General features: G+C 43.3%; 1 protein-coding gene across 6 annotated transcripts in view; it reads right to left on the bottom strand.

Moving 5' to 3' along the window:
• Nucleotides 1–25,671, bottom strand: part of FRY (FRY microtubule binding protein) — a 345,429-nt gene that overhangs the window by 258,814 nt on the left and 60,944 nt on the right. For 5 of the 6 annotated variants that reach the window (XM_030308908.1, XM_032593559.1, XM_032593572.1 and 2 more), the window contains exon 1: nucleotides 4,219–4,430. The exons of the other annotated variant lie outside the window; for it this stretch is intronic. In XM_030308908.1, coding sequence (XP_030164768.1) covers nucleotides 4,219–4,288 — 70 coding nt within the window. In that variant the 5' untranslated portion in view covers nucleotides 4,289–4,430. Of the gene's footprint in view, nucleotides 1–4,218; nucleotides 4,431–25,671 lie in introns of those variants that run through there. 6 annotated transcript variants of the gene reach the window in all.

The following is a 25,671-nucleotide window of genomic DNA, read 5'->3' as shown; positions in this document are numbered from 1 at the left end:
GGTTTCTCTCAGGCCTTTCCCGTGGGGTCTTTGAACTACACTGATGACAAAAACAGGACTCAGTAAGGACAGCTCTGCAGTCAGTCAGTGGTGTTTCCCATCCGCACATGGGTGGGATCTTTGTCTCCAGAGTTAACCTGGTACTAACCAGCATTTCTATGTTGGACAGAAATATCGTCCTTATCACCACAACTTAATGCACTACAGTATATCTGAAAAATGCCACGTCCAATTTCACTGATGCAGATATTTCTACAGTGACATTAGACATTTCACAGTGCACACCAGCCCCTTCCAAAACAAGCAAAGGGCTTGCTCAGTGCCGCAGACCAGTTTATTTTGCCAATGGAAGTCTCATTATCTGAAAGAGTTAACAAACTTTCAAAAGTTCCTCTCCGTGGGGTAGCAGGATTTGACAGATGTTGTAAGAAAGATGCCAACTGCCCTGGAAAGATCGAGATGTTGAATAGCTTCTGAATGTACCTTTGTTCATTGGGCCCTGTGTTCGTTTGGACAACACGGGGTAGATAGAGACACAAGGAATCCCGGTGAGAGGTTTCAGATGGGTGAGAGAGCCCACATGCCAGCTCTCTACATCAGTCTAAAGCCAGCCTTCCTTTCCTCTGAAATTGCTTGAAACTATCTGCTCTAAACTTTTTCCATAGCAAACCTGAAAGGCCAAAGGGACTCACTGCCGAGAGGATGTTGCCAAACCATCTCCCGTGCTGCTGGGAGGTATTTACTTAGGGAATGTAGGAATATTCTACTAGAAGCTGAGATAGAAAAGGGGGGACTGTTAAAAAGTAAATCTAGAAAACAATGGCTGAAGGCAAGCAACTATTTTTGGCACAGTCACACAATTCCCTTCTCTAGGGGTGTAGCAAGTGTTGACTACACATAGAATAATCCACAAATGGTGTCAATACTAGGGGGAAAAGGGATCTGAGTCTGATTTTAAGTGGGTTTAGAAGTGAGAGGAGCATTGGAATACATTAATATTATTTTAACATTGTTTACGATGTGCTAGATCTTGTTCTAAGTGCTTTAATTCTTCAATACCTCTTTTACTTCTGTGAGGTGTCCATTATTTCTGCTTCCGTTTTACAGATGGGACAAATGAAGCAGAGAGGAGTTAACCAATTGTCCAAGGCCACGCCAAGTGCAGGAGATAAGAGACCAGAACCAAGCCTATCTGGTCCTGCAACTTGTGTGTTCTAGGTAAGGGCATGTCAGATTAGGAGGCCAGCGTGCGTACAGGCATGGAGTGGAGAGCAAGGTGGTAAAATGCAGACAAGGGTGAGCAGATTAAATCTGGCTGGGGAAGAAAAACAATCTGAAAGGATGGATGAGGAGCTCAAAGAGAGTCTTGAATGGCAGTTACATGCTCACGGGCAAGAGGGATCTGTGGCATGGTCTTTGAAATGCTGGCAGAAGCATCCCTAGGCAGCTCTACGTCAGGGGGCCTGTTAGGAGACCACTAGAGCGTTCCAGATGAAACTGAGAAAGGCCTGTGGAGGCTATGGCCATGAACACCAAGGAGAACAGTTGTGAGAATCACTGAATGGTTGGGGGAAAGTCTGGATATGACTGGGGAAGAAGCCGTAGGACTTCAGTGGCGGGCGGTGTCCAAGCAGCTAAGGAGAGCCTCACGGTGAGGTCTACAAAGGACATTTTCTTTCCAGACATCAAGGCCATTTTTAATTCCCAACTCCATTAAAATGAAAGGACAGCCTGACAGAGTGGGCATGCCAATGAAGAAGGGTGTCAAAATGAACAGTGAATAAAAAGCTAATACATCTCACCAGGCAATGACTGATTTAATTGACTTGTTAATTCTTCAGGAGACAGACATACACGAAATTACATTTCCCCCACAATGTGCCCTTAAAAAAAAAAAAAAAAGAATGGCAATCTTAATGGGCATGCTCACAGGATCATCTTTCCTCTTACTACCTACCACCTTGCAAAGCAGTCGGCCATAGTCACACAGTTTGTTTTATTGCTTTTTAATTGTTGTACTTTTATAAATAAGCACTGCTATATAATTAGGAGCCTGATTCCCCACTCAGGTATGTGGGCGGGCATCCTGGCCTCGAAAACCTATGATGCTGGCTGAGGAATTGCTTGCTCTGTGATGCATCCTCTCAGCCAGGTTACACTGAGCAGGCCAAAACCCTAAGGCTACTTTTTCCTATGGACAGACAAACTCCCTTCTCTCTTTGCTACCGAAAATATGCAAAACTGAGAGCTAAGCTAGGTTAAAAGCAGGTTAGTGTTGCAACAAGCTCAAAGAAGACTAAGCAAAAAGTGTATTTCCTCTTCCTCTTTCAAGAAAGGACTGAAAAGCATTCTGACTTCCAAAGAAACACAAGAGAATCACCAAGTTCACTCTTCTGTGATAAAGAAATTAGGACAGAGGGCAGGTAGGGTGTCTCATTCACCTTTGCAGCCCCATAGCCTGGCATAGTAGGTGTGGAATAAATATTTGCTGAATGAATTGAAAGAATTCAGAACTGTGTCCCAGATGCTCTCAAAGTAGACAGGAACAGTCATTTTGAACCATTTCCTGATGCGAGGGAGTAAGTGTGTGTGTGTCTGGTGTGGGGTGGTGGTGGTGGGGGGGAGTTTAGGAAAGGTAGAGAGAATATACACTTTGTCTAGAGTCATTTGAAAATTGACAAGGGAGAAAGGTTTTAAAAGAAATCGCACTGGCCTCGGTATTGTCACAACATAATTTTCTACCTAATGAGACAATGACAAAAAATGATAGGAGAACATAATATGGCCTTGGTGTACTCAAAATGATGATTCAAAACCACATACCGAAGTCAAACTCACAGTAAGTCTTTCCAGTTATCGGAAAACTGCTCCATCAAGAACCCTGTGTGTCAAACCCTTTTCATTAATCAAAGGGTGGATAGACAAAGGCAGACTCATCCTTGAGTGTGAAGTATTACACAAATAATGGACCCAAGACAAATGAATTATGACTCTAACAAATAAAGGAATGCTATTTGGGTGACAGCAAGGCTCCCAAATGGCTTCCCACTTGTAGAAAAACAGCTTTAGACGAGCCCCATAGTGTATACAGTGGTGCAAAATGACCTGGGGAAAAAATGGTTTCTATGGAGATCATTGAGAGATGCATATCCCTGAATACCTTAAGGCTGAAGGTACTTTGGCTCTTTCCTTAGAGCAATTATGGCAGAGGTTCCTCTGCCCAGGTTTTGTTTACATAAGAACAATCTTGGCCACAGGTCGTCTGTGTAGGAGATAATTAATCACCAGCTCTTTGAGCACAGGTAGGCTAATTAGTATGCACGTAATACAGCATCAGAATTTTTCCTGGAAAATTTTTTTAAAATTTCAAACAATTAAGGATCTGTAATACCTGCCGGCCTTTTATCCAAAGCAAGCACAAAGGCTGTTGGTGAAATAGAGAAGACTTTGTTTTTCAACTATTCAAAAAACACAAGGCATCACTGATCACCTGAAGGCCTCATTTTAATTCTGATTTCAGACCCATGATGCCTTAGAGGTTGTCTTTTTGAAATGTGTTATTGCTAAAATTATTAAGTAGGTCAGTAATGGAACTTCAGAAGCCATAACATTCTGATATCCTAATAAATGATCAGGGTCAGAACCTCACTTGTTTATATTTCAGGAAAGCATGTTATGAGTTTAGACTACAACACAACAGGATTTTATAAATCCAAACATTAGATAGCATTCTGAACATCATCCACACAGACAAGGGAGAGATACATAAACCTGCAAATGCCTCTAGTGCAAAAGAGATGAGACTTAGGTTTTAGACTGTTAAATACTTTTTTTCTTTAGACAATACCCTAATAAAACAATTATGAAGTACTCTGAAACCCTGCCACACCCCTTTGGTTAAACCACACTTCACAAAATACTTAGATAAAGCCTGATCAAATAAACATTAAGGCAGAAAATGCATCCTGTGCTCTGACAGTCTGAAGGGCCATCTCACTTGAAAATTTAATCAAACAAAATCTACTGTGATTCCACTGCAGCCTTTGCACTTAAGGAAAGCTAGTTCAGTCTCTGACATTTTGATTTTCATAGCAGATGGAACCAAAAAAACTTCCTTGGCACCCAAGCATATGCCTCCAGTTGAGATTTTATTTCTCGAACCTTACGCAACGTCCAGCAAACAAACAAACAAACAAAGGTTATTTTCTAATTACTCACTATTACTCCAGGATTTCAGTAAATATTTGATACTGATCTCAAAGAAGCCGGAATCCTGCTGGCTGGCCATGTCGGCGGTATACAAAGAGGCTCCTGGGACTGGACTGGGAGCCGCTGGAGGAGCAGGTACCAGGCGTGGAGATGTGCCTGTCACAGGTTAGTGATGTAAGCGGGGGTCAGCGGCGGAGAGGAAGCCTCTGCAGATCTACCTCCGGCACTGGCAGGGAGTCCTCATTTAAAGGACACCGAGGAGCGGGAGAGAGATGCTCGGCGGCCGCTCCTCCTCCTTCTCCTCCTCCTCCTCCTCGGGGTCTAGGACTTGCTTCTTATTTGCTGGGTGCTGATCTGTCTGCAGCTCTCAGAGGTGGCGGCGGCCGCTGCTTTCATTTCGGGGCTGCCATAACCAGAGCCTCCTGCCGCCGGCCGCCCACATGCTCTGCTCCAGCCAGGTATGCTACCTACCGAGGAAGTCCCCACCTGAACTGCGATCCGCTTTCCCCTGGGAGGGAGGGTTTCTTGGCTGGCCTCCCTGACACTGTGCAGGCAGCCACGGCCCACACAGCTCTCCGCAGGGCTGAGGGATGGGCTGGGAGCGCCGCCCCCTGCCCCTGCCCACGGTCTCAACCTGAGCCACCACTCAGCCCCGGACTCAGCAGGAGGAGGAATTTCCCAGCTCCTGTGGCTCCTCTCTCTTCAGAAATGCTTCCAGGGAGCAGCCCGCATGAGCACTGGCTGCTACTTCCCCTTGTGTCTGTCCCTGAAATATACACAACTGCATCGCGCTGCAGCAAGAAGAGCTGCACCCCTGGATCTGGTTGCAGTGACGTTTTTTTTAAAAGCCCCATCTGTCAGCCTTGTTGCAGTAGGAAAGCTGGGTAACAACAGCACATTTGCCTGGGCTTTCTCTTCCCCTTCTTTCGTGGGCACAGTGGAAGCTGCACTTTGTGTTTCCCCCTCCCAGAAAAGCTTGTCCCTTCGAGAGGCACTCCACCCCTAACGTGTGCATCTGAAGGGGATGCTTAGTGGGCTTGTTTACGGAGCGTTAGGCTCCAGCACGGATCCGTTTCTCAAACCTATCATTTCTAAGAATCACCAAGCCCAATAAAGCTTATTTATTTGTATTAAAAGGATAAGAAGCAAAAGCATTAGATTCCTTGCTGTACAATGCCTTTTTAGTTCATGAAGTCTTGATATCAGGTGTCCTGATTTCGGTTAGCTTTATTTCATGTTACCATTTGGCTTGACTAGGGGATTAAGTAAGAGTATTATAATTTTGACAGGCTGCGTTTCGGTAGGTGGGATTTGGCCAACAGTCTCACAAACCATGGACTACTTCTTTTTTCCAGTACATTTCGTATTAATATTTTCCAAAGGAATTAATAGGCCATATTAATAATCATTGAACATAAAAATGTAGGGCAACTCCCCTCAAGTCAACACACAAATAGGACTTTTTAGACTAACAGTTCTTTAGAGAAATGGAAAGGCAAGAGCACAAAATACTTTTAAGACTAAGAATTACTATGTCCTGAAATGCCCCAAGACACCATCAATATAAGCTTTTCAAACTCCTTACACTTACACAAAAGGCTAGCCCTCAGCCACCAAGATCTCCAGCTCCAATCAGTGTTTTATTCTTGTGAAATTTCTTATCAGATGGACTTATTTTTCATTTAGAAGCACACTAGAGTTGATAGGCTAATTTTATCACCTGTACTTTGTATGGATTCCAAGTGAAACAGGACCTAAAATTTTTACCTCAAAACAGCTCTCATATTCAAAAACAAAAATTAATATCCATACCCACTTTTCTGAGGCCTCCCCATGGCAACGAATGAACAGGGAGACTGCATGGTACCTTGGAGTTCATGAACACAAAGTCTCTCAAGACAGGCCCCAGATTCCCACCTGGCCCCAGACTGTACTAGCTATGAGACCTAAGGCAAGTTATTAACCTCACTAAGACTTAGTTTCCTCACCTGGAAAATGGGAATAATAGTGGTACCTACCTCATCCAATTGTTGGAAAGATTAAATGACATTACGAATAAAGTGCTCAGCATAACATCTAACGTATAGTAAACAATTAAGCTCTAGCTATACTGATATTTATTAGGAACACTTAGGGACGCCAGCATAGAACTTTTTTAAGTTAAGCACGTGTTTGTACCACTGATGGGACTTAGAACGTATATTGCTTTTGAACACCAATGGTAACAATTTGGGGCTAGCAAGTTGGAGACACTTCAAATAGCTGCAGTAAGTAAGCAGGCTATTAACTATTGTTACTCAAGCCTACACAGATTCTCTTGGTTGACTTTATCAAATAGACCTTACCTGGCTTTTCAAAGATTTCAGTCCTACTCTAAACACACTAATTTGCTGAGAATGCCACTCATATAGATTTTGAGAGGAAACTATCCTAAATTTCTAGGTGGTATTAAGAAAAGAATGTTTTTAATGGCATCTCGTTTTCCCTGTGAAGAGCGAACCAGTAACTAAGAGCTCACTTTCTGTCCGTTAGAACCTGAAATCTTGCTCATGCGTGTTTTTCCTCATTTGAGTACCTTTAAAGAGAGCATATATTGTAAAAGAACAGAAAAGGCCTTTTGTGTTGTTGAAAGGCCTACAAATCAAATAGAATGACACCTGCTGCAAGCTGGGATAAAACATTTATCCTTTTGTCTCCTCTCTGGCGGGGGTGGGGATGCTTATAAAAAAAAAAAATGTAGTCAGAACAGGCACCTGGACAGAGAGACCTAAAATACAAAACAAAATCTGAATTTGTCCCTGGCTTGTTATGAGATTTCAGACGTCATTTAAGAGGAACAAGGGATCTTTCCTTAATAACATTAGGAGAACATGTAATGAATCTTAAAGCAAGGAATTAGGCACAGGTATTAGAGGCTCAGAGAAAAGTAACAGTAATACAGGAAAGCTGAAAGGCCTCACGAAGTAGGTCCAAGAGTGGGGGAAAAAGAGTCAGAAAGTGACCGGAGACATGATAATAGCACCATCTACATTTATTCAGCATTACTATTGTGTTTCAAAATACATATTTTATCATATCTAATCGTCACCCTCAACCTATGAAGAACTATTAATAGCCCCATTTCATAGATGAGAAAATGGAGGCAAAAAGAGATAGAGAATAAGGTCAAGGTCATAAAGCTGGCAAAATTTAGGTCTAACAAATTTTAGAACCAGAGTCACTTTTTTTTTTTTTTTTTTTTTTTATCATAAGCAAGCCAAGAATCATGGTTACCTACTCTTTTTCCAAACTTCAGGAAGATGCGCTAAGACCCTCGTTAACACCGCATAATAGGAATGCTTTAGGTCCAGGCCCCATTGGCTCTCCAAGACTGCTTACTGCCTTGCTGTCAGGCTCTAGCCTGGGGAACGAATTATTCCCTGGGGCTTTGCCCCATCCCAAAGAAACCTAGAGAAGAATGCTATTATCTTTCGCATTAATTTGACTCTTGGTCTGTATCAGGATGCCTGACCTGGGGTGGGGCTGGGGCCACTGAGGGTGGCAATCTAGTCTGAAATCCACTCTCCAAGCTGTAAAGAGGTAGAAATGGGCTGTGTCCACCTTGATGTGTGCCACACATCTGCCCAATACTCAATGCACAGGAAGGGGGGCTTAATTGTGATCAGTATAAACTAACGCACTCGTGGTGGCCTGGGGTGGCACTGTAGGGACTAAGAAAACAGAGCATTTCAAGAAGGCAGAGGCCAGTTGGTCACCTGTGTCCTAGGTTGCTGAGTGGCAGGGTGGGGACAAAGGCAGGCGGTAAACGGTGCGTGGATTGTAAATTACAGTCTGTGGCATTCCCTACTCTCTCTTCCCTCCCTCCAGAAGAGCCATGTGTCTCTCATTTGTGTATCTGTCACAGCCCAGCACACGCTAAGTTCTCATGCAAAGAACACACAGAGTGAGTCACTGAATGAACAGACGTGACATGCATGCCTAGTGCTAGCTGTTGACTGTGGGGAAAAAATGTGCAACAGAAGTGCAATCGGTTTGTGTTTTGATTCGTATTTAATTTTCTCTTTCCTGGCATTTTCGACAATTTTTTTTTTTGAGATTAAAATGTGTGGTGTTCAAAAAAATGTGACAACAAAGCTAGGCAAACAATCTGGATGCTTGCCAACATCAAGAGCCATCTCGGAATGGTCTTAAAAAGTCTGACTGAGTTGATTGGGTTAGGGCTGGAATCCGCCCCCTTTCCCTGTGGCTGGCTGCACGTGGGCACACATGTGTAATTATTGTCAGAGTGACAGGTACGTTCATGCATGGAATGTATTAGGCAGAAGAGAAATGTTTTCCTCGCATCCTGAGGAAACAAAGGAAAAATCACTAGATGTAAGGAAAATTGCTTTATCAATTTTTCCTTAGTTTAAAATTCCAAGGAAGCATTAAGAATATTATATTCCCACTATTAAGTATTGTTTCTTAATCAGAACGGTTCCAAATCAAATTAAGCATCACTTGAGATCAATGGTGACAATTATGGAGAAAGGCCTTTTGTTTCTCTTTAAACAGGATGAGGCCTTTTAGAGGCGAAGAAAGCACCAAGATAGATCAGAAACTTTTTCGATATATTCTAGATGCATAATTTGTGCCCATGTATCTCGTGCTAAAACATAGCAGAGAAAAAAACTATGAAGCGATGCCACACAATGTTCATTTTGTAAACAGAAAACTCAAGAAGCATTTCCTTAAAAAATCCAACCCACATACACAAGTCTTCACAAAAATAGATTCTGCAGATTTTGAAGATGCTTACTCCATTACTAGTCAGTACAAATAATTTTTTCCAAATGAATTGAAATACATTTAAATGTTCTGAATGTACCAGAACTTCATTAGAGCACAGCTTGTTGTTGCACACACGTAAACAAGGAAAATCGTATCTCCTAAAACTGTCTCCACTAAAAATGAGCAGCAGAACCCATTTTTCTTCCCTACTTACCTCCTCTGCAAAGGAGTTTTATAAGGAACTGTGGGCCATGACAAAGGAATTGAAAGTCAGTCTAGCTAATGGGAAGCCCTTGAAGGACTGAAGCAGTAAAAGGCATCAGATGGCATGGAGAAATGGCAGCAGAGAGCAGGGTCAAGCCTGAAGTCCATTCCCTTGCGGCTCTGTGCAGGGAGGTCCCTCTCCATAAGCCCGTTGTCACCCAGGGTGTGTAACAAGTCTAGAATAGGGTAGGGGGGTTCACATTAATTTAGCCCAACTTGATGTTGAGACACCGCTAGGCTGTATTTCAAAGGACCTGTATGGACAAACCCAAGCCAAGGGCCACACCTGCTAAGCACCTGCAAGTAACCTCTCTAAAAGTGGTGCTGAGACATCATTAGAATGACTTGGGACTAGGGTGTCAGTTAACTCAGGTCTCTACCCCCCAGCATCTTCGTAACTGGTGAGATAAAGCTCAGTCCTCTCTCTCAACACTGCTCCAGACAAGTGAATGGTGACTTCAAGAGCAAATATCCCAAGGATATTAATTAGATATTAATACACAGCATAGTATGCCAGAGCCAAGGCCCTACTCTCCCGTGCAGGTAGAGTTGCTTGCAAAGCTGCTGAACATCTCCCAGTCTCAGTTTCTTCATCTCCAAAATAGGGTTTTATCTCATGGGTCTGTTGTGAGAATTAAATGAGCACGGAGCCAGAGGACAACTGGTAAATAGCAGGTCTATAGCCAGCAATGAACCCAGAATACCCAGCACGAGATGTCCCTCTAACTCCACAGTCAGGTTAGGGAAAGGGGGAGAGAGAGACCCTGTTCATGGCGGAGGGCTCCCGTCTCCAGCACCCCTGCTGCCTACGAGGGTAAGGCCGAAGTTCTGCCGAAGTGAAGGAAGCCTAAACTTGTACACATACAGAAAAAGGTTTATTTAATATTTTAGTGCTTCTAACTTTCGGTGGCCAGGGTAAAGCTGGGTGGGGGTTCTGGTTACCTTAGTAGAGGCTCAGAAATTACCTAATTTACTCTTCTGGTTAACCTCTCAAGGTAGGGCCTATTTGGATAGTTTTAACCTAGAGCCAAACCAGGAGATGTGGTTCATACGTATTTTGTACATATCAAGATTTGACCTCAATTTCTGCAAGGCACAAGTAGTATTTAATATTGTATTTACAGATAATATTTTACGGAAAGAGAAAATATGGGTTATTTCTACTGCTTTCATCGTCAAAGCACCCAACAGTACTGATAACCTTCCTACCCTATTTTTGAATACCACCAGCAACCAGAGAATTTTTTTATACAGAGATACAAACAGATGCAATATCACCAGCTACAACAGGAGCCAACAATATACGATTTTAAATTATGTCCTTTCTGAAGAAGCAAATACATGGCATTTGCTTTGCATATCATTATTTACCAAAAATACACAGATTTATAACGCTCAGAATAAAAAACAGGGGCGCCTGGGTGGCTCAGTCGGTAAAGCGTCCAACTTCGGCTCAGGTCATGATCTCGCAGCTTGTGTGTTCGTGCCCGCGTCGGGCTCTGGGCTGGCAGCTCAGAGCCTGGAGCCTGCTTTGGATTCTATGTTTCCCTCTCTCTCTGCCCCTCCCCTTCTCACACTCTGTCTCTCTCTCTCTCTCTCAAAAATAAACATTAAAGGGGCGCCTGGGTGGCGCAGTCGGTTAAGCGTCCGACTTCAGCCAGGTCACGATCTCGCGGTCCGTGAGTTCGAGCCCCGCGTCGGGCTCTGGGCTGATGGCTCAGAGCCTGGAGCCTGTTTCCGATTCTGTGTTTCCCTCTCTCTCTGCCCCTCCCCCGTTTATGCTCTGTCTCTCTCTGTCCCAAAAATAAATAAACGTTGAAAAAAAAAATTAAAAAAAAAAATAAATAAATAAACATTAAAAAAAAAAATACTTAGAATAAAAAACAATCACCACACTTCCCAAACACTGGTTACCGCTAAAAGAACTAAGAAAATAGTTTTTTTCTCTATAAAAATGACAAATTAACAAACAAAAGAGGTGCATTCTTATGGTTGCATTTAAACATTTTGCCTATGGTAAGCCATTTTCATTTATTAAGTGATTAAAAATGAAGTACCTTTTAGGGTAAGCACTAATATTCCCACTAATGTTCCCAATTTCATACATAAAGATAAACACTAGATTTTAAGTCCTAAGGGGCAGATCAACTTTCCCTCAGAGGTACCATTTAATATATAGTTATTGAAATCTAGAATTTTAAAGTCAAGGGAATCGGGAAAAATTGGAAATTTTGATTAGTTTTTTATACACTTGCTACTTGAACTTTACACATACTGAACATTTTTTTCTTTCCTTTAGGTATGATCACGTGTTTGCAGTTACCTACTGACAAACTTTGATGGAATGAGAATCAGGAAACTATTTTCCTCCTTGTTCGGACCCTGCTACCATGACCTTGGACAAGTTACTTTCTACTACATGAGGATAGCTGTTTCTTGTCACCAGACTGTCTCATCTCCCAGGGCAAGCCAGCCTTTGATTTTCCATATTATTGGGAGAGACCCTGGCTCAGAGAAAGAACACTGCATAATAAATTATGGGATGTCAGTCTTTGGCATACGTTATTTGAACTTTTGGGCAACAGATTCACCTTATCAATTCTGTTTTGATAAAGCTAGTACCAAAAGTATCCCATACACAGCACATCCTGGCTGACTAGGAGGAGAAGCTGAGAACCAAAACAAACAAACAAAAAATTGGCAATCAGAAAGAGATAAACCGGTGTGAAAATGATCGAGGGGTCCTGTGAAGTTAATAAGGCAGTATCAGAGTACTTTGTTCCGCTTAGAGGAAAACGGATGCACACTCTACAACTGTCCAAGTCCTGGAAGCCAGGGATAATCCGTAGCTGAAAACCAGGTCATTGTCACGGAGATGAAGCGTTCAGCTAAGGAATTAAAGATACGTAGAACAGCCCTTCCTCTGAAACAAAAGCTTTAAAAAGAAGGATCCACCTCATAGAGCATCGCTGATTAAACCCTCAAAATGACCATCTGTTCCTGGTGCTGCGTGGTTCAGACCCCCTGATCCGGCATCTCGAGGAGTGTGGTCTGAGCCCAGCAACGCTGAAGTGGAGAAACACATACATTACCTTCTCCACCCATAAGCACAGTTCGAACGTGGTAGAAAATGTGGCGGCACAAGTAAATTTTGAAGGATAGAGAAAGTCTTGCAAGGCATGTTTTCAGAAAGGGTGGGGAAATCACCACCCTATTTTGACCAGACAGGCAGAGCTTTGTGTGGGAGGGTGGGGCTACGAGAAACTGGCTGAATGATGGGAGGGGACAGTTTAACAAGCTGGTGGTGAGAGCAGTTCCAAATGCACGGCTCAGCTAAGAAGCCAGAGAAAGAATAATGATCTTTGCAGATGGTCATGGTGGGTGAGGTCACTCTGAGAAGCCCAGGGAAATAGAGGTGGAGGGTCAGGATTCTGATCCTCACAGTGTTAGTTACAGAGAAACCCAAGCTCCTGTCAGCCCTCACTCCACCAAGTACTGGCCACAGTGATCCACTCTGGTGCCTGAGCGATTCCCTTCTCATTTACAAGGGTACAGGTGACACTGTATGATCTGCTATCTACAGAAGGAAGGTTGTTTCATGACCTCAAAGGAGATTCTGTAGATGAAAGGGTTCTTTATTCCCAGGGTGCCCATTTTATGATGCTCAGGGTTCCGGAAGTGTAAGGATCACACAAAGGGGCAGGAGGTCTCCTCTCAGCTCTTCCCTCTTAAAGAAACACACAAGCCACCTTCTAGCTATTGTGGAAGCAGGCTAGACTCTAGCTTTGGGTTAAGGACATACCAGCGTTGTCCTGCTCTTTAAGTGGCCATTTGCAAACTCCAGGAATGTGCCCGTGGTTTTCTTGTGCCTTATCCAAATGTCACTTAGGTCCTTCTGGATAAATACAGGATGGGTGGCAACGGTAGTCTGCCTACTACTCCGCCCTACCTCAAATTTTATTTTCCAGCTTCTTTGCTCTTCAAGAGAACTTTTTCTTATATCCTTTGTAATTTTTTCTTAAATTCACTTGGTCTATAAATTGTTACACCCTCATCTTTATATATCACTTTCATGTATATAATTTAAATTTTGTGTTCATTACAGCAATGCGCAGCAGAAGAGTAAGGGAAGGAGACGCGGACATGGGCCTTCTTTTAGACTTTTGGATACGATTTCGGGATATTTCTGATAGTAAGAAACGGATTAGCAAGAAGGCTAAATCTGGAATGAACATAGTAATACTCTCTCCTTTGGCTTTATATCTACACATACAGATGAGGACACCGAAATTTATGGGGATCCAATAGCTAGGACACGGCAGAGTGATGACAACAATAATGAAGATAATTGCTGGTTATGTGATAGAGCCAAGATTGGAACTCAGATCTGATGCTAGTCATGTCCAACAGAAGTATAACACAAGCCACATATGCAATTTAAAATTTTCTAGTATGTACATTTGTAATAACAAAACAGATGAGATTAAATTTAATATATTCTATTTAGCCTAATATACCCCAAATATGCTCATTTTAGCATGTAATATATGTATGTGTGTATATATAATTAGTGGGACACTTAATTTTTTTTTCATTAAATATGTGAAATCTGGTGTATATTTTACAGCATATTTCAATTTGGACCACCACATTCCATGGGCTCAATAGCTACACATGGCTAGTGGGTCCTTTAGTGGACAGTGCCACTCTAGGGGGTTCTCAACTATTTTTGGACCCTTTTGGTCATCCAGCAGGGCCAATGGGTTCCTTCTCAGAATGTAAATGAGAGAAAATCCATGAGATTACAATGGAAACCAGTTATTTTGAAATGCAGTTACCAAATTACCTTAAAAACCACAAAACTGTGGTATTGTAGATAATGCATTTCTTAGACAGATACCATATGTTTTCACTCTTATGTGGATCCTGAGAAACTTAACAGAAGCCCATGGGGGAGGGGAAGAAAAAAAAAAAAAAAAAGAGGTTAGAGAGTGAGAGAGCCAAAGCATAAGAGACTCTTAAAAAACTGAGAACAAACTTAGGGTTGATGGGAGGTGGGAAGGAGGGGAGGGTGGGTGATGGGTATTGAGGAGGGCACCTTTGGGGATGAGCACTGGGTGTTGTATGGAAACCAATTTGACAATAAATTTCATATTAAAAAAAATAAAAAATAAAACAAGAATAAATAAAAAAATAAATTACAAAAAGCAAAAAAAGATAATGCATTTCTTTAATAACACCTAACATAATAAGCCTAATAATTATAATAATCTTTAAATAAAATAAAAACATAACCAATATTGAAATCTAACTAAAGCAACTGTAGCGTAACAGAAAAAAATCTGTGAGTTCAATTGGTAGTGAAGTCAAAGGTACCACTAATACTATTTTTGTTGCCTATATTTGTACTTGAAGAAAATAGTAAATTTCAGGTAGAGGTTAATGAGAAGCAAAATGTAATTTTTTTGCCCTCTTAGCCCTTGGATCCCCACAATCCTACCTGTGGATCTGCTCGAAAGCATGCGCTCTAACCACTCATCTCTATTCTTCCCATGCACCACTCCTTCCAGGAGAGCTCAGTTTCAGATGATTCTTGAAGATGGTCATAAATAATTGCTGCAAATTTGAGAAGCTTCTCATGCTTTTTCTCCCCATTTTCTTGATTCTACTTCTTTCCTTTCTCTTACTCTTTCTGCCATCCCCACCATGCTCTCCAGTATCTTATTCTACTCAACTGGGCATTCAATAAATGGTAACATGTATCACAAAGATTTTCCCAGAAGCTACAGGTGCAATACTCACCAAATAATTTGTTGCTGGGCTCTAGAACACCAGCTAATTACATGGGGCAGCTGGCTGGCTTAGTCAGTTAAGTGTCTGACTCTTAATATCTGCTTAGTTCATGATCTCATGGTTGTGAGATCACACCGGGCTCTGCATTGAGCATGGAGCCTGCTTGAAATTCTCTCTCTCCTTCTCTCTCTCTCTCTCTCTGCCCCTTGTCTTCTTGTGCTCTCTCTCTCTCTCTCTCTCAAAATAAAGAAATCAACTTGAAACAATATTTTTTTAAAAAAGAATACTAGCTAATTACAATCCTCACACTTTGACAAGTACCTGCAATATAACTCACATTTGTGTGTGATCTAAATTGCATGCTTGAGAATTTGGAAAATATCATCCTCACAGGTTCAATAATGTCTCCTGTCCAAAGCTTATATGTATTGATAAGTTGATCAATGATATCCTAAATTCTTTTACTATCCAAATGGAAAGGAGGTAAGTTATGTTATTACATACACTTAAAAAAGTACTCTGATTTTCTTTTTAGAGAGAGAGAGATAAAGAGAGAGAGTGCATGAATGGGAGAGAGGGGCACAGGGCGAGAGAGAGAGAGAGAGAGAGAGAGAGAGAGAGACAACCTCAAGCAGGCTCCATGCTCAGTGCAGAGCCCAATGGAGGCTCATCCCACAACCCTGGGATCACGACCTGAGCGGAAATCAAGAGTTGGACACTCAGGGCGCCTGGGTGGCTCAGTTGGTTAAGCGTCCAACTCTTGGTTTCGGCTCAGGTCATGATCTCATGGTTCATGGGTTCGAGCCCCACGTCGGGCTCTGTGCTGACAGCATGGAGCCTGCCTGGGATTCTGTCTCCCTCTCTCTCTGCCCCTCCCCTGCTCTCTCTCTATCAAAAATAAATAAACATTAAAAAAAAAGTTAAAAAAAAAAAAAAGAGTTGGACACTCAACTGACTGGACCACCCAGGTGCCCCAATAGTATTCTGATCTTAACAGCTAATTTAATCTTTAAGATTTCACTTTGCTTTGAGGCATGGAACTCATTTGGTGGATCAAACCAGCATATTTTTCTAATAGAACCAGAAGGAACACATCAGTGTTCATCATATGGGGTGAGCACAGTTTCATAAAACTTGTGTCATATATATATATATATATATATATATATATATATATATATATAATGAATATGTACACATATGTGAATGCTGGGTTGTGATACAAAATATATATTTTATTGTAAGTCACGGTCAGAAAAGCTTGAAAATCTTATTTATACATTGCCGATGGGAACATAAAACAGTTTAGTTGCTACGGAAAAGTTGGACAGTTTCTCAAAAAATTAAACACAGATTACCACAGGAGCCCATAATTCCACTCTTGGGTTACAGATATACGTACATCCATGTTCATAGAGGCACTATTCACTATGACCAAAAGGTGGGGACAGCCCAAAAAGTCCACCAATGGGTGAATTAATAAATATACAAATTGTGGTAGGGCCACACAATGGAATATTCAGCCATAAGAAGGAATGAAATACTTACTGATCCACACTACACGGACACACATTGAGAACATCATGCTAAGTGAAAGGAGCCTGACATAGAAGGTTGCGTATTGTAGGATTTGATTTATAAAAAATATCCAGAATAGGAAAATCTATAGCAACAGAATGCAGATTGACTACTGCCAGGGGGTACAGAAAGAAGGAAATGGGGAGAATCTGCTTAATGGTTCGGGATTTTACTGTGGGGTGAGAGAATGTCTTAGAAGTAGATAGAGGTGGTTGTCCAACACTGTGAATGTATTAAATGCCCCTGTATGTCACTTTACCATGGTTGATTTTGTTATGTGGATGTCACTTCAAGAAATTATTGAAAGAAAAAAAGAAAGTCCGAATGCCCTAGCTCTAGAAGGCTTGTCATTAGGTCTGCTTGCCATTTGCATGGTGACTACTTGTGGTGCTGCTACATCTCCACCTAGTGGCCAAGGTGCCTTCTGTCTGGGCTCCAAGACTAAAAACGCCTGATTGCCACAAGAGCCACATCACGTCAGAGGTAGTTCAATATCTGAAGCAAGTCAAGGCCAGCACCTTCAGCTGGGGTGTCTACTTCACGAGTGTCCAAATGATGCACAGCGATAACCTCCAACCACTTTGAACTTCGGGCAAGGAACGAGGATGGTTTCAGTCCTGGTCCTGAAATATTTCTCAAGAAGTCTCTCTGCGATTCATTTATCTGTCTTTCAACCAGGACCAGCATGCCCTACAGCAGGATGAGGGTTCATGTCAGATAGCACAAGGTATGCACCCAATGCTAGTTTCCTTCTTCTTCCTTCCTTGTTTCTGAAGATACTTCCTATGGACCAATGAACCCCAAACAAGAGGATTCGTGTCTCCAAGGGAGCTCTCCTGCCTCAGATTGTCAGTGGAAGAAGCATAAAGACTGTGGGTGACTGGAGCAAAGAGATATGGATCTGGAGGGTGCAAGCATAGAACACAGAATGGAAACAACACAACACAAGGCCAAGAGACAAAAGCAGCAGGGACCTGGTGAGTACCAGGTACATGACAGAATAGGGAGACAGAAAGAAAGGAGGGATCTAGCAGATATTCTAGTTATTGCCACAAATGTTGCCCGAATGGAGGGGGAGAGAGAGAGACAGAGACAGAGACAGAGACAGAGACAGATACCATCTGTATGTAAGTGGGCTCATAACATATTCTGTAAAAATTAAATGAAAAGCAGACTGAAGTGTGACATGTAATTACAAAAAACAAGAAAAGACAGGCACAAAGTCATGTGCTTTTCAAATGAGAAGGCCAAAGGTTATAAGCAAGTCAAAAGGTAAAAGAAAGAACTTGGACGGAAGGATCACGGAATTAATTAAAAATAAAATAGGGAGGGGGCACCTGGGTGGCTCAGTCAGATGAGCATTTGACTCTTGATTTCGGCTCAAGTCATGATCTCATGGTTCATGGGATGGAGCCCCATATTGGGCTCTGTGCTGACAGTGCGGAGCCCGCTTGGGATTCTCTCTCTCCTCTGTCTGTGCCCCTGCCACCCACCGATCTTGATCTCTCCCTCTCTCCCTCTCCCTTGCTCTGTCTCTCTCTCCCTCAAAATAAATAAATAAACATTAAAAAAAAATAAAATAGGGAGGAGAAATTACCAGAACAAAATGTACTGCTCCCATGTCAGAATATTCAGGATTTATAGACAATTACATGAAGTGGTGTCATTTGGCACTGGGCAACTGCAGGAAACAAAATCAAAATACTCTTTTTACATACTTGTAGGAATGCTGACAAGGATCAGTGGGGAAGGCGATGAGCAGAAAAGAAAACCCTTCGGGCAGCTGGGGAGCACAGTCCCCCTCCCCAGGTGGGATCCCTTGCCCTGCAGCCTTGCCTCTTCCTCTCCACAGCCGTCCTGCTCCGCTCCTCCCATCCCATTCTCTGAGACGTCTCTGCCTCCTAGATGGCAGTGGATGTGAGTTCTCCCATTTTTCTATCACCAAATCCCCAAGACCACCTTCCTGCCCTATTACAATGGAGGAAACAACTTTTCTGACCCCATCTCTGCTCCTTTCCCAGGACCTCACTCCTTTGGTCTCTTGTATCTTAACCTTTTCCTTTCTGAGATCTTTCGTTCAATACCTCTCATCTGAAAAGCAAAAAATAAACAAAACAGAAACCTTCCTTTTATTGCACAATTCCTTCTAATTGCTACCTTAGCTTCCTGACTTCCCAATCATAGCCTTGTGTCTCAACATAGCTGCCCTTATACGCAACCTCCTTCCATTCCCCCTCAGTCCGGTCCGGTCGGTCTCCTGTGGCCACACTCCTACGAAGGTGACCAACAGCCTCTGACGAGCCAGTGGACACGTCTTAATCCTTAATCCTTAATCCTCTGCAAATTGGATGCTGCAGAACTGCAACCTCCTTCTTGAAACTTCTCTTTGCTTTCATGACCTGGTAATCTCCTGGCTTCCCAGGTCTTGCACAGTCAGCCCTGCCTCCCCCTTCTCCCAATTCTCTAGCCACCTTGCCCTCCTCCAGCTCAGGGTGAGGAGTACTGTTCCACCTGGCCACGGGCTCTTCTCCATTCTCTTGCCCTAGCTAAATCCTGCTTGTTCTTCCATCCACCCAAGTAGCACATCTTCAGAGAAGGCTTCCCTTGACAACCTTGTCTAATTCCAGGTCCACTGTTAAAATTTCTCCCAGCTACTTTTACTTGTATTTACTTATCACATGCAGTTACACATCGATGGTGTTAATTTTTGTCAATATGCTCTTCTCCGTCTTTGGACTGTCATCTCCACTGGGGCAGAGTCTATCTTTATTGTGTTCAGCATTTTACTCCTTGTGTCTTAGGATACTGGGTAAATGCGGTCAACACAGCAATAATAGCACTCGGTATGTAATTTTTAAATGAGCAGCCATTTGGGTAAATGAACGAATGAACAAATATGCTGACCAATGGCAGGGAGTCAGAGCACATTAGTGACTTTACCCTGGTTCCTTCAGGGCTTTAATCTTCTCCATGCAGAAGCTGTTAATAGTTTTTTAGGCTTTCCGATATCTGTTTGAACAAATCCCATTTGGGCCAAGAGAAGCATGAGGAAGAGTCAGCTGACAGCAAAGGGAGATGAAAAGCCAAGGGGGAAGTAAGCCAGATGACTCCCCATGTTCCCAGTGTTTCATTTCTTGTTTCCCTAATACCATCTCTGACCATGTCAGGTGCAAATGGGGCCCTTTCCAAGCAGTGGACTATGGACCTGGGGGTTGCAGGAGCTGTATGTGTAGGAGAGGCAAAGCATGGGAAGTAAGGGGAAGGGAAGACAAAAAGAAGCTTTGAAGACAGAATCAAAGTCCAGTGGACCTGGTAGAGGTGGGTTTTGGAAGTCATCAAGCCAAATTTACTCATCATATAGATGAAAAAGTCAAGCCTGAGTCCAAAGGGAATCACCCAAGGTCTCCACTGGTGGGAGAACTGGCTGGACTGGACCCAGTGCCCTTTCGCATACCACCAATGCCTGGTAAGGTGGAGAGCCAGGGCGCTGGCCCTCTTACTTCATGCATGATAAGGGAGAGACTTCTCATTGGACTATTTCACACCCATCCTGTTCAAAGCAGGGTTTTTCTTGCATCTAGACTGCTTGCATCTAGGCCATAACATCTCTAGTGCGATCCGAACACTCTTTTCTACTTAGGAATAATGGGAGATACTAGAAAGTCCCAGGAAGACGTCTGGCTAGGATTGAGTTTAATGTAAAGTTTTTAACCCTTATTGTTTGAACAATGCTGTTCAGAGCCCATTGATTTGAAAGGTGACCAAAGGGACAGAGAATTCCTGGCTGCACTTGGTCAGCTAGGCTGAGGAAGTCTACTCTTCCTAATCCCACTCACTCTCCAACCTGCTTCCTTCCAGCTTGTCGGGAAAAGCGCATTGTGACTACCAGGGCCCAAACCCCATGGAACCTTCTGAGCCTCCCCCAACATGCCTCCCAGCAACATTGGGCACTGTTGGCCAAGTTGCCTTTTTTGACATTTTGGTTTCACTTGGCTTCTGTGGCATCAGCCTCCTCTGTTCTCTTCCTACCTCTGTGTTTGATCTTACCGCCTTAAAGTCTCCTCCCCCGGGAGGAGTAGCTCGTAAGAGTAGCTCAGAGTGCCACACTGAGCCCCTTTTCTCCTCATATATAAATATTGCCTACTAATTTCATTTAACCCTTAGCTTCAACTGTTGTGTGATGTTTTCTAATTTCTATACGTCAGATCTTGCCGAGGTCCACATCCACACGTACCTCGTTACGCCTTTCATGGTCTGTCTCCACCTAGATACCCTTCAGGTGCCTGAATCCGATGTGTCTAAATCTGAACTCACCACTGCCCTTTCTCAGTTTCCAGTTTCTCCACTATCACCTGAATGACACCACCATTTACCAATTCACTCAAGTTAGAAAGCCGAATTTTCACCACCACCTGCCCCCCTCCCATGTGCAAGGCCCCAGAAAGCCCTGCCAATTCTCTCCCTTAACTGTTTCTTGCATCTGTCCGCTCATCTTCAATCCCACCGCCATTGTCTTAATTCAGGGACTTGTAATTCCTTGCCTGGCTCAAAGCTGTAGTCTTCTCTACGCACTGTCTCTACATACATGTAGTCTTTCTGCATACTGCTTCTAGATTGTTCAGTAGTTCTCGATCGCTCCGGGGACAGAGCTCAACCTTTAGCGGTCATCCTTGACCCTCTCCTACTTCTCCAACCTCATGCAACGTGTGCTTCAGCCAGATGGAACTGTCCATAAGTCCCCCAGACATCATGCAGCCCCGGACTGTTCTCCTCTGCACTGTGCATCCTGGTTGTTCTTCCCACTTTCCGCACCCGAACCCTCACCCACTCTCCTGAGAGGCTCTGAGGACTTCCCCAAAGTAAAATGCTCATCTGCCTCCAGGAGCACCTGTTACACAGTTGCGTAGTTATTAGGTGACTTGTCTGCCTCCCACTGGGGTGTGAGCTCCTTGAAGGCCATGGAAGGATGCGCCCCTCATCTCTGAGTTGCCAGCATCTAGCATGGTGCCCAGAACATAATGGATTCTAAAAAATGGCAGCTGAGGTTTATTTTTTGTGGGTGAGCCCACGCGTAATGGATATGATAACATCCCTCTCAATACGTTAAATGCACATACTACATTCCTTTGCTGTTCACCTGTCAAGTGATTTTCTCTAGAAATCTACAGAAACAATAGAAAGGGAACAATTCATTGTTTCATACAGGGTGATGGGCATTGAGGAGGGCACCTGTTGGGATGAGCACTGGGTGTCGTATGGAAACCGATTTAACAAATTTCATTAAAAAAAAATTGTTTCATACAAAGACTAAAAAAAAAAAAAATCACATGACAATTTGGAACAGCCTGTTTTCATTAATATTCGATCAGATGTAAATTCTAGAGATTAATTTTGAAATCTTCAGCCATCACCACAAAATGTCCTTAAAATGCCACAGGCTCAACCCATACAAACAGCAAGGCAGATGAAGAATGCGATTCGTGAAATCTTATAATGTTCTGCAAATACCTGCCGATGACAGGACTTAATTTTACTGGAACACACTTACCAGCTGATCAATCACAGAAGAGCAGCTCTAGCCGAGAAAGAGCACCACACAACTCACTGCGACTTTCCTTTGCACAAAGGAACCAAGAATTAACATACCTTCACCACGCGAAGGTCCACTAGGTGTTTGAATTTCACAGGTGCAGAAATTGAAGCATTTAAATAAGATGGTTATGGCCAAAGAATGAGTCCAAACACTGTTCTCATATTTGCAAACTTTCTTCTCAGGACCAACTGAAGTTATACTGGTGACATTTCAGAGTCTAACTATAAAGCAGTTACAGCTTTATTCATTTGCTCTTCTTGTCCCCCAAGTGTTCTGTTATTCTCTGAGGTCACTGGCATGTTGGTGGACAGCCACGGCCCCACTGGGCCTTTGGAACCACTCCAGCTGGACCAACAGCCCGGTCTCCCCAGCACAACTTCACCTTCACACACTCTGCTCGCCGCAGAGCGGCCTCTTAGAACCCGATACGTGGAAACACTCAGGAGCTTGCAAAACATTTGCTTGGTAACGGAAAAAAATTCCCAACATTTCTCAGGAAGCATAGTGCCCAGAGATAGGCTACCGGGAGCTCAAGTAAGGCTGACCGTGCTTGAAAAGAAGACTGACCTCAGGAAGCAACCACACGCCAGATTTTGCTTATTAAATTGTCTGCCACCAATGGGATTGCTCCCTCGGTAAACACAGGTGTGAGGAAACCCATAGAGAATCAGAGTTCTTACATCTCTAACTACTTTAGCCCTTACTCAATTCCTGTGCTTTATTCGGAGCACCTGTCGGAGTGATTGCTAATAACAGACTGCCTAAGAGACTACCAAGGGTTTTTTAAATTAGGTAGATGAGGAACTCTCACACTCTCACACTTACGCATAAAAATGTATGTCTCAGGTGCTCTCCTGATTCATTAAATATACATATGTATGTTTATACATAATACACACGCGCACGCGCGCACACACACACACACACACACACACCCCGGGACTAACTCTTCAGCCAGTTAAGAACATAGAATAAAAACACTTTTTTCTCATGTACTTTGAGTTAACAACAAAAACAGCAGCAATAACAACACAGGGCAAGTCTAGTGAAGAACCAATCTGATTTTCTGTTACACTTTCTGAAACACCAGCAATGAAGAATAAGTGCTATGGGGCACCTGGGTGGCTCAGTCAGTGAAGTGTCTGCTTCGGCTCAGGTCATGATCTCACAGTTTGTGAGTTCGAGCCCTGCGTCAGGCTCTGTGCTGACAGCTCGGAGCCCGGAGCCTGCTTTGGATTCTGTGTCTCCCTCTCTCTCTGCCTCTCTCCTGTGCTCTCTGTCTCTCAAAAATAAATAAACATAAAAAAATTAAAAAAAAAAAAAGAATAAGCACTAACTCCACTCCAGCCACAGGGGCCTCCTTGCCGTTCCTCGAAGAGGCCAAGCCCATGGCCTTTGCACATGCTCTTACTTCTGCCTTAACTCCTTCTCCCAAGATGTCCACGTGGTTTACTGCTTTTTTTTCTTCAAGTCTCTGCCTGTCATCAAGATCTTCCCTGAGCATCCCACACAAGGTAAGAGTTCATTCCCCTGTCCTGTATCCTCCTTTTCTTGTTTTATTTTATTCGAAGCACGTGTCATTTTTTGAATAATACACATTTACATGCTCATCGTGTGTCTCTCATACCCACCAACATATAAGATCTGAGAGGGCAGGGATTATGTCTGTTTCATTCCCTACTTAAAAAAAATTTTTTTTTAAATGTTTATTTACTTTTGAGAGACAGAGAGAGAGAGAGAGAGAGAGAGAGAGAACATGAGTGGGGGAGGGGCAGGGAGCGAGGGAGACACAGGATCCGAAATAGGCTCCAGGCTCCGAGCTGTCAGCACAGAGCCCGATGTGGAGCTCAAACTCACAAGCTGTGAGATCATGACCTGAGCCGAAGTCGGACGCTTAACCGACTGAGCCACCCAGGGGCCCCTGTTTTATTCCCTACTTTAATCCAAGTACCCAGAATAATGCTGGGTGCAACAAGATGGGTGTTCATGGAATGATGAATGCATAAGTAAACGAATGCATGAATATTGTTGCAGATTAACTTGCTGTATGCATGTCACGGACTATGCCCAAAGAGGAAGCAAAGGTGTCAAATAATATATCCACATCAAAAAATGCTCACAACGGTACCTCTCTGCTCACGAACCTTGACAAGATATGGTCCATGCAAAATTAAAGGTCAGGTTTGACTGTTTCTGAAAGTATTTCATTTTCCCTATTGATGTCAGCACGCCGCCACGGATGTGAGGCCACCATCACCTTGGGGTCGGTAGCTCAGTGGTGGTCTACGTTGATATGCCTGCTGGCTGAGTTGCTCAATTTCCAATTCTCTGAATTTGATTGAACTCTCCGTACACTGACCAGAAAGAAAGTCAGTCCGGTGCGCTGACAGCCCAGAGATTGGGGGGGGGGGGGTGCCTTTTACTGAAATAACGGGTGTGATGGCCCGTGACAAACACAGGAGCTGAGTGGGGGAGAGCAGGTGGGCCGGGGCAGCAAGCGGAGAACTGGTTGTGAAAGCCAAGGATGCCTGAGGGAAGAAGAGAGGCTGCCGCAGAGCTGGTCTGGGTGCGTCCTGGCGGTGGGCCCACGCCACCTCGGGCTTCTGCCCTGGGCCTGCAAGGGCAGGTCTGGTCCCGTTTGAAGAATCTGAAGGCATCGCCATTGAGCCACGGCGCTGTAAAGCACACACATTCTGTTTGGCGAATGGTGTTCCCTCCGGTTATGTTGAAAACAATTTCATTTCCCCACATTACAAGTGAAACTCTGTAAATGGATTTGACCTTTCAAAAATCATCAGACAGACAACTTGAAAGGCCTTTTGTGATAAATGTGGCACAAGCAGAGAAACATTTAAGGCTCGGGCTAGTGATACAGAAGACGTAGCAGTGGGCAGCTCGACTCCTGTTAGTATTTCTAATTAGAGCTCTGCTTTCTGTATGATGGCTAGGCCTTTATGTGTAGCTAAGGGACATTATTGTTAGTTCTTGGACAACCACAGTACCGTTCTGATTTGTTAGACATTTTGATTATAATTTAGATGAAGGCAGATGCATCATACCCACGACACTGGAGGATAGAGTGAAGTTGGGGGCAGGCATATACCTAATAAATGACAGCCAGGATCTCTCCTGGAAATGACTAAAGAGTGGAATATGGGCCAAATCTAACATGTAATATTTTATTTTATTCAAATAAGGCAATTATAATTTATATTATTTATAATATTACCAATATTTTACTTTATTTATAACTGCAAAACTCTGTGCTTTGGCCACCCCTCCCCCCAAATAGGACGTCTCTCTTCTACGTTCATTCGCTTCAGAGCATATATCAATTTATAATTATATATTTGTTCACTTGTTTATCAAAGCCTTCAAGGACAAGGGGCGCCTGGGTGGCTCAGTTGGTTGGGCGTCTGACTTCAGCTCAGGTCACGATCTCACAGTTCATGAGTTCGAGCCCA

Source organism: Lynx canadensis, chromosome A1 (genome assembly GCF_007474595.2).
Source record: "Lynx canadensis isolate LIC74 chromosome A1, mLynCan4.pri.v2, whole genome shotgun sequence".
Classification (NCBI taxonomy): domain Eukaryota; kingdom Metazoa; phylum Chordata; class Mammalia; order Carnivora; family Felidae; genus Lynx; species Lynx canadensis.
This window is presented reverse-complemented; position numbering and strand designations above follow the sequence as displayed.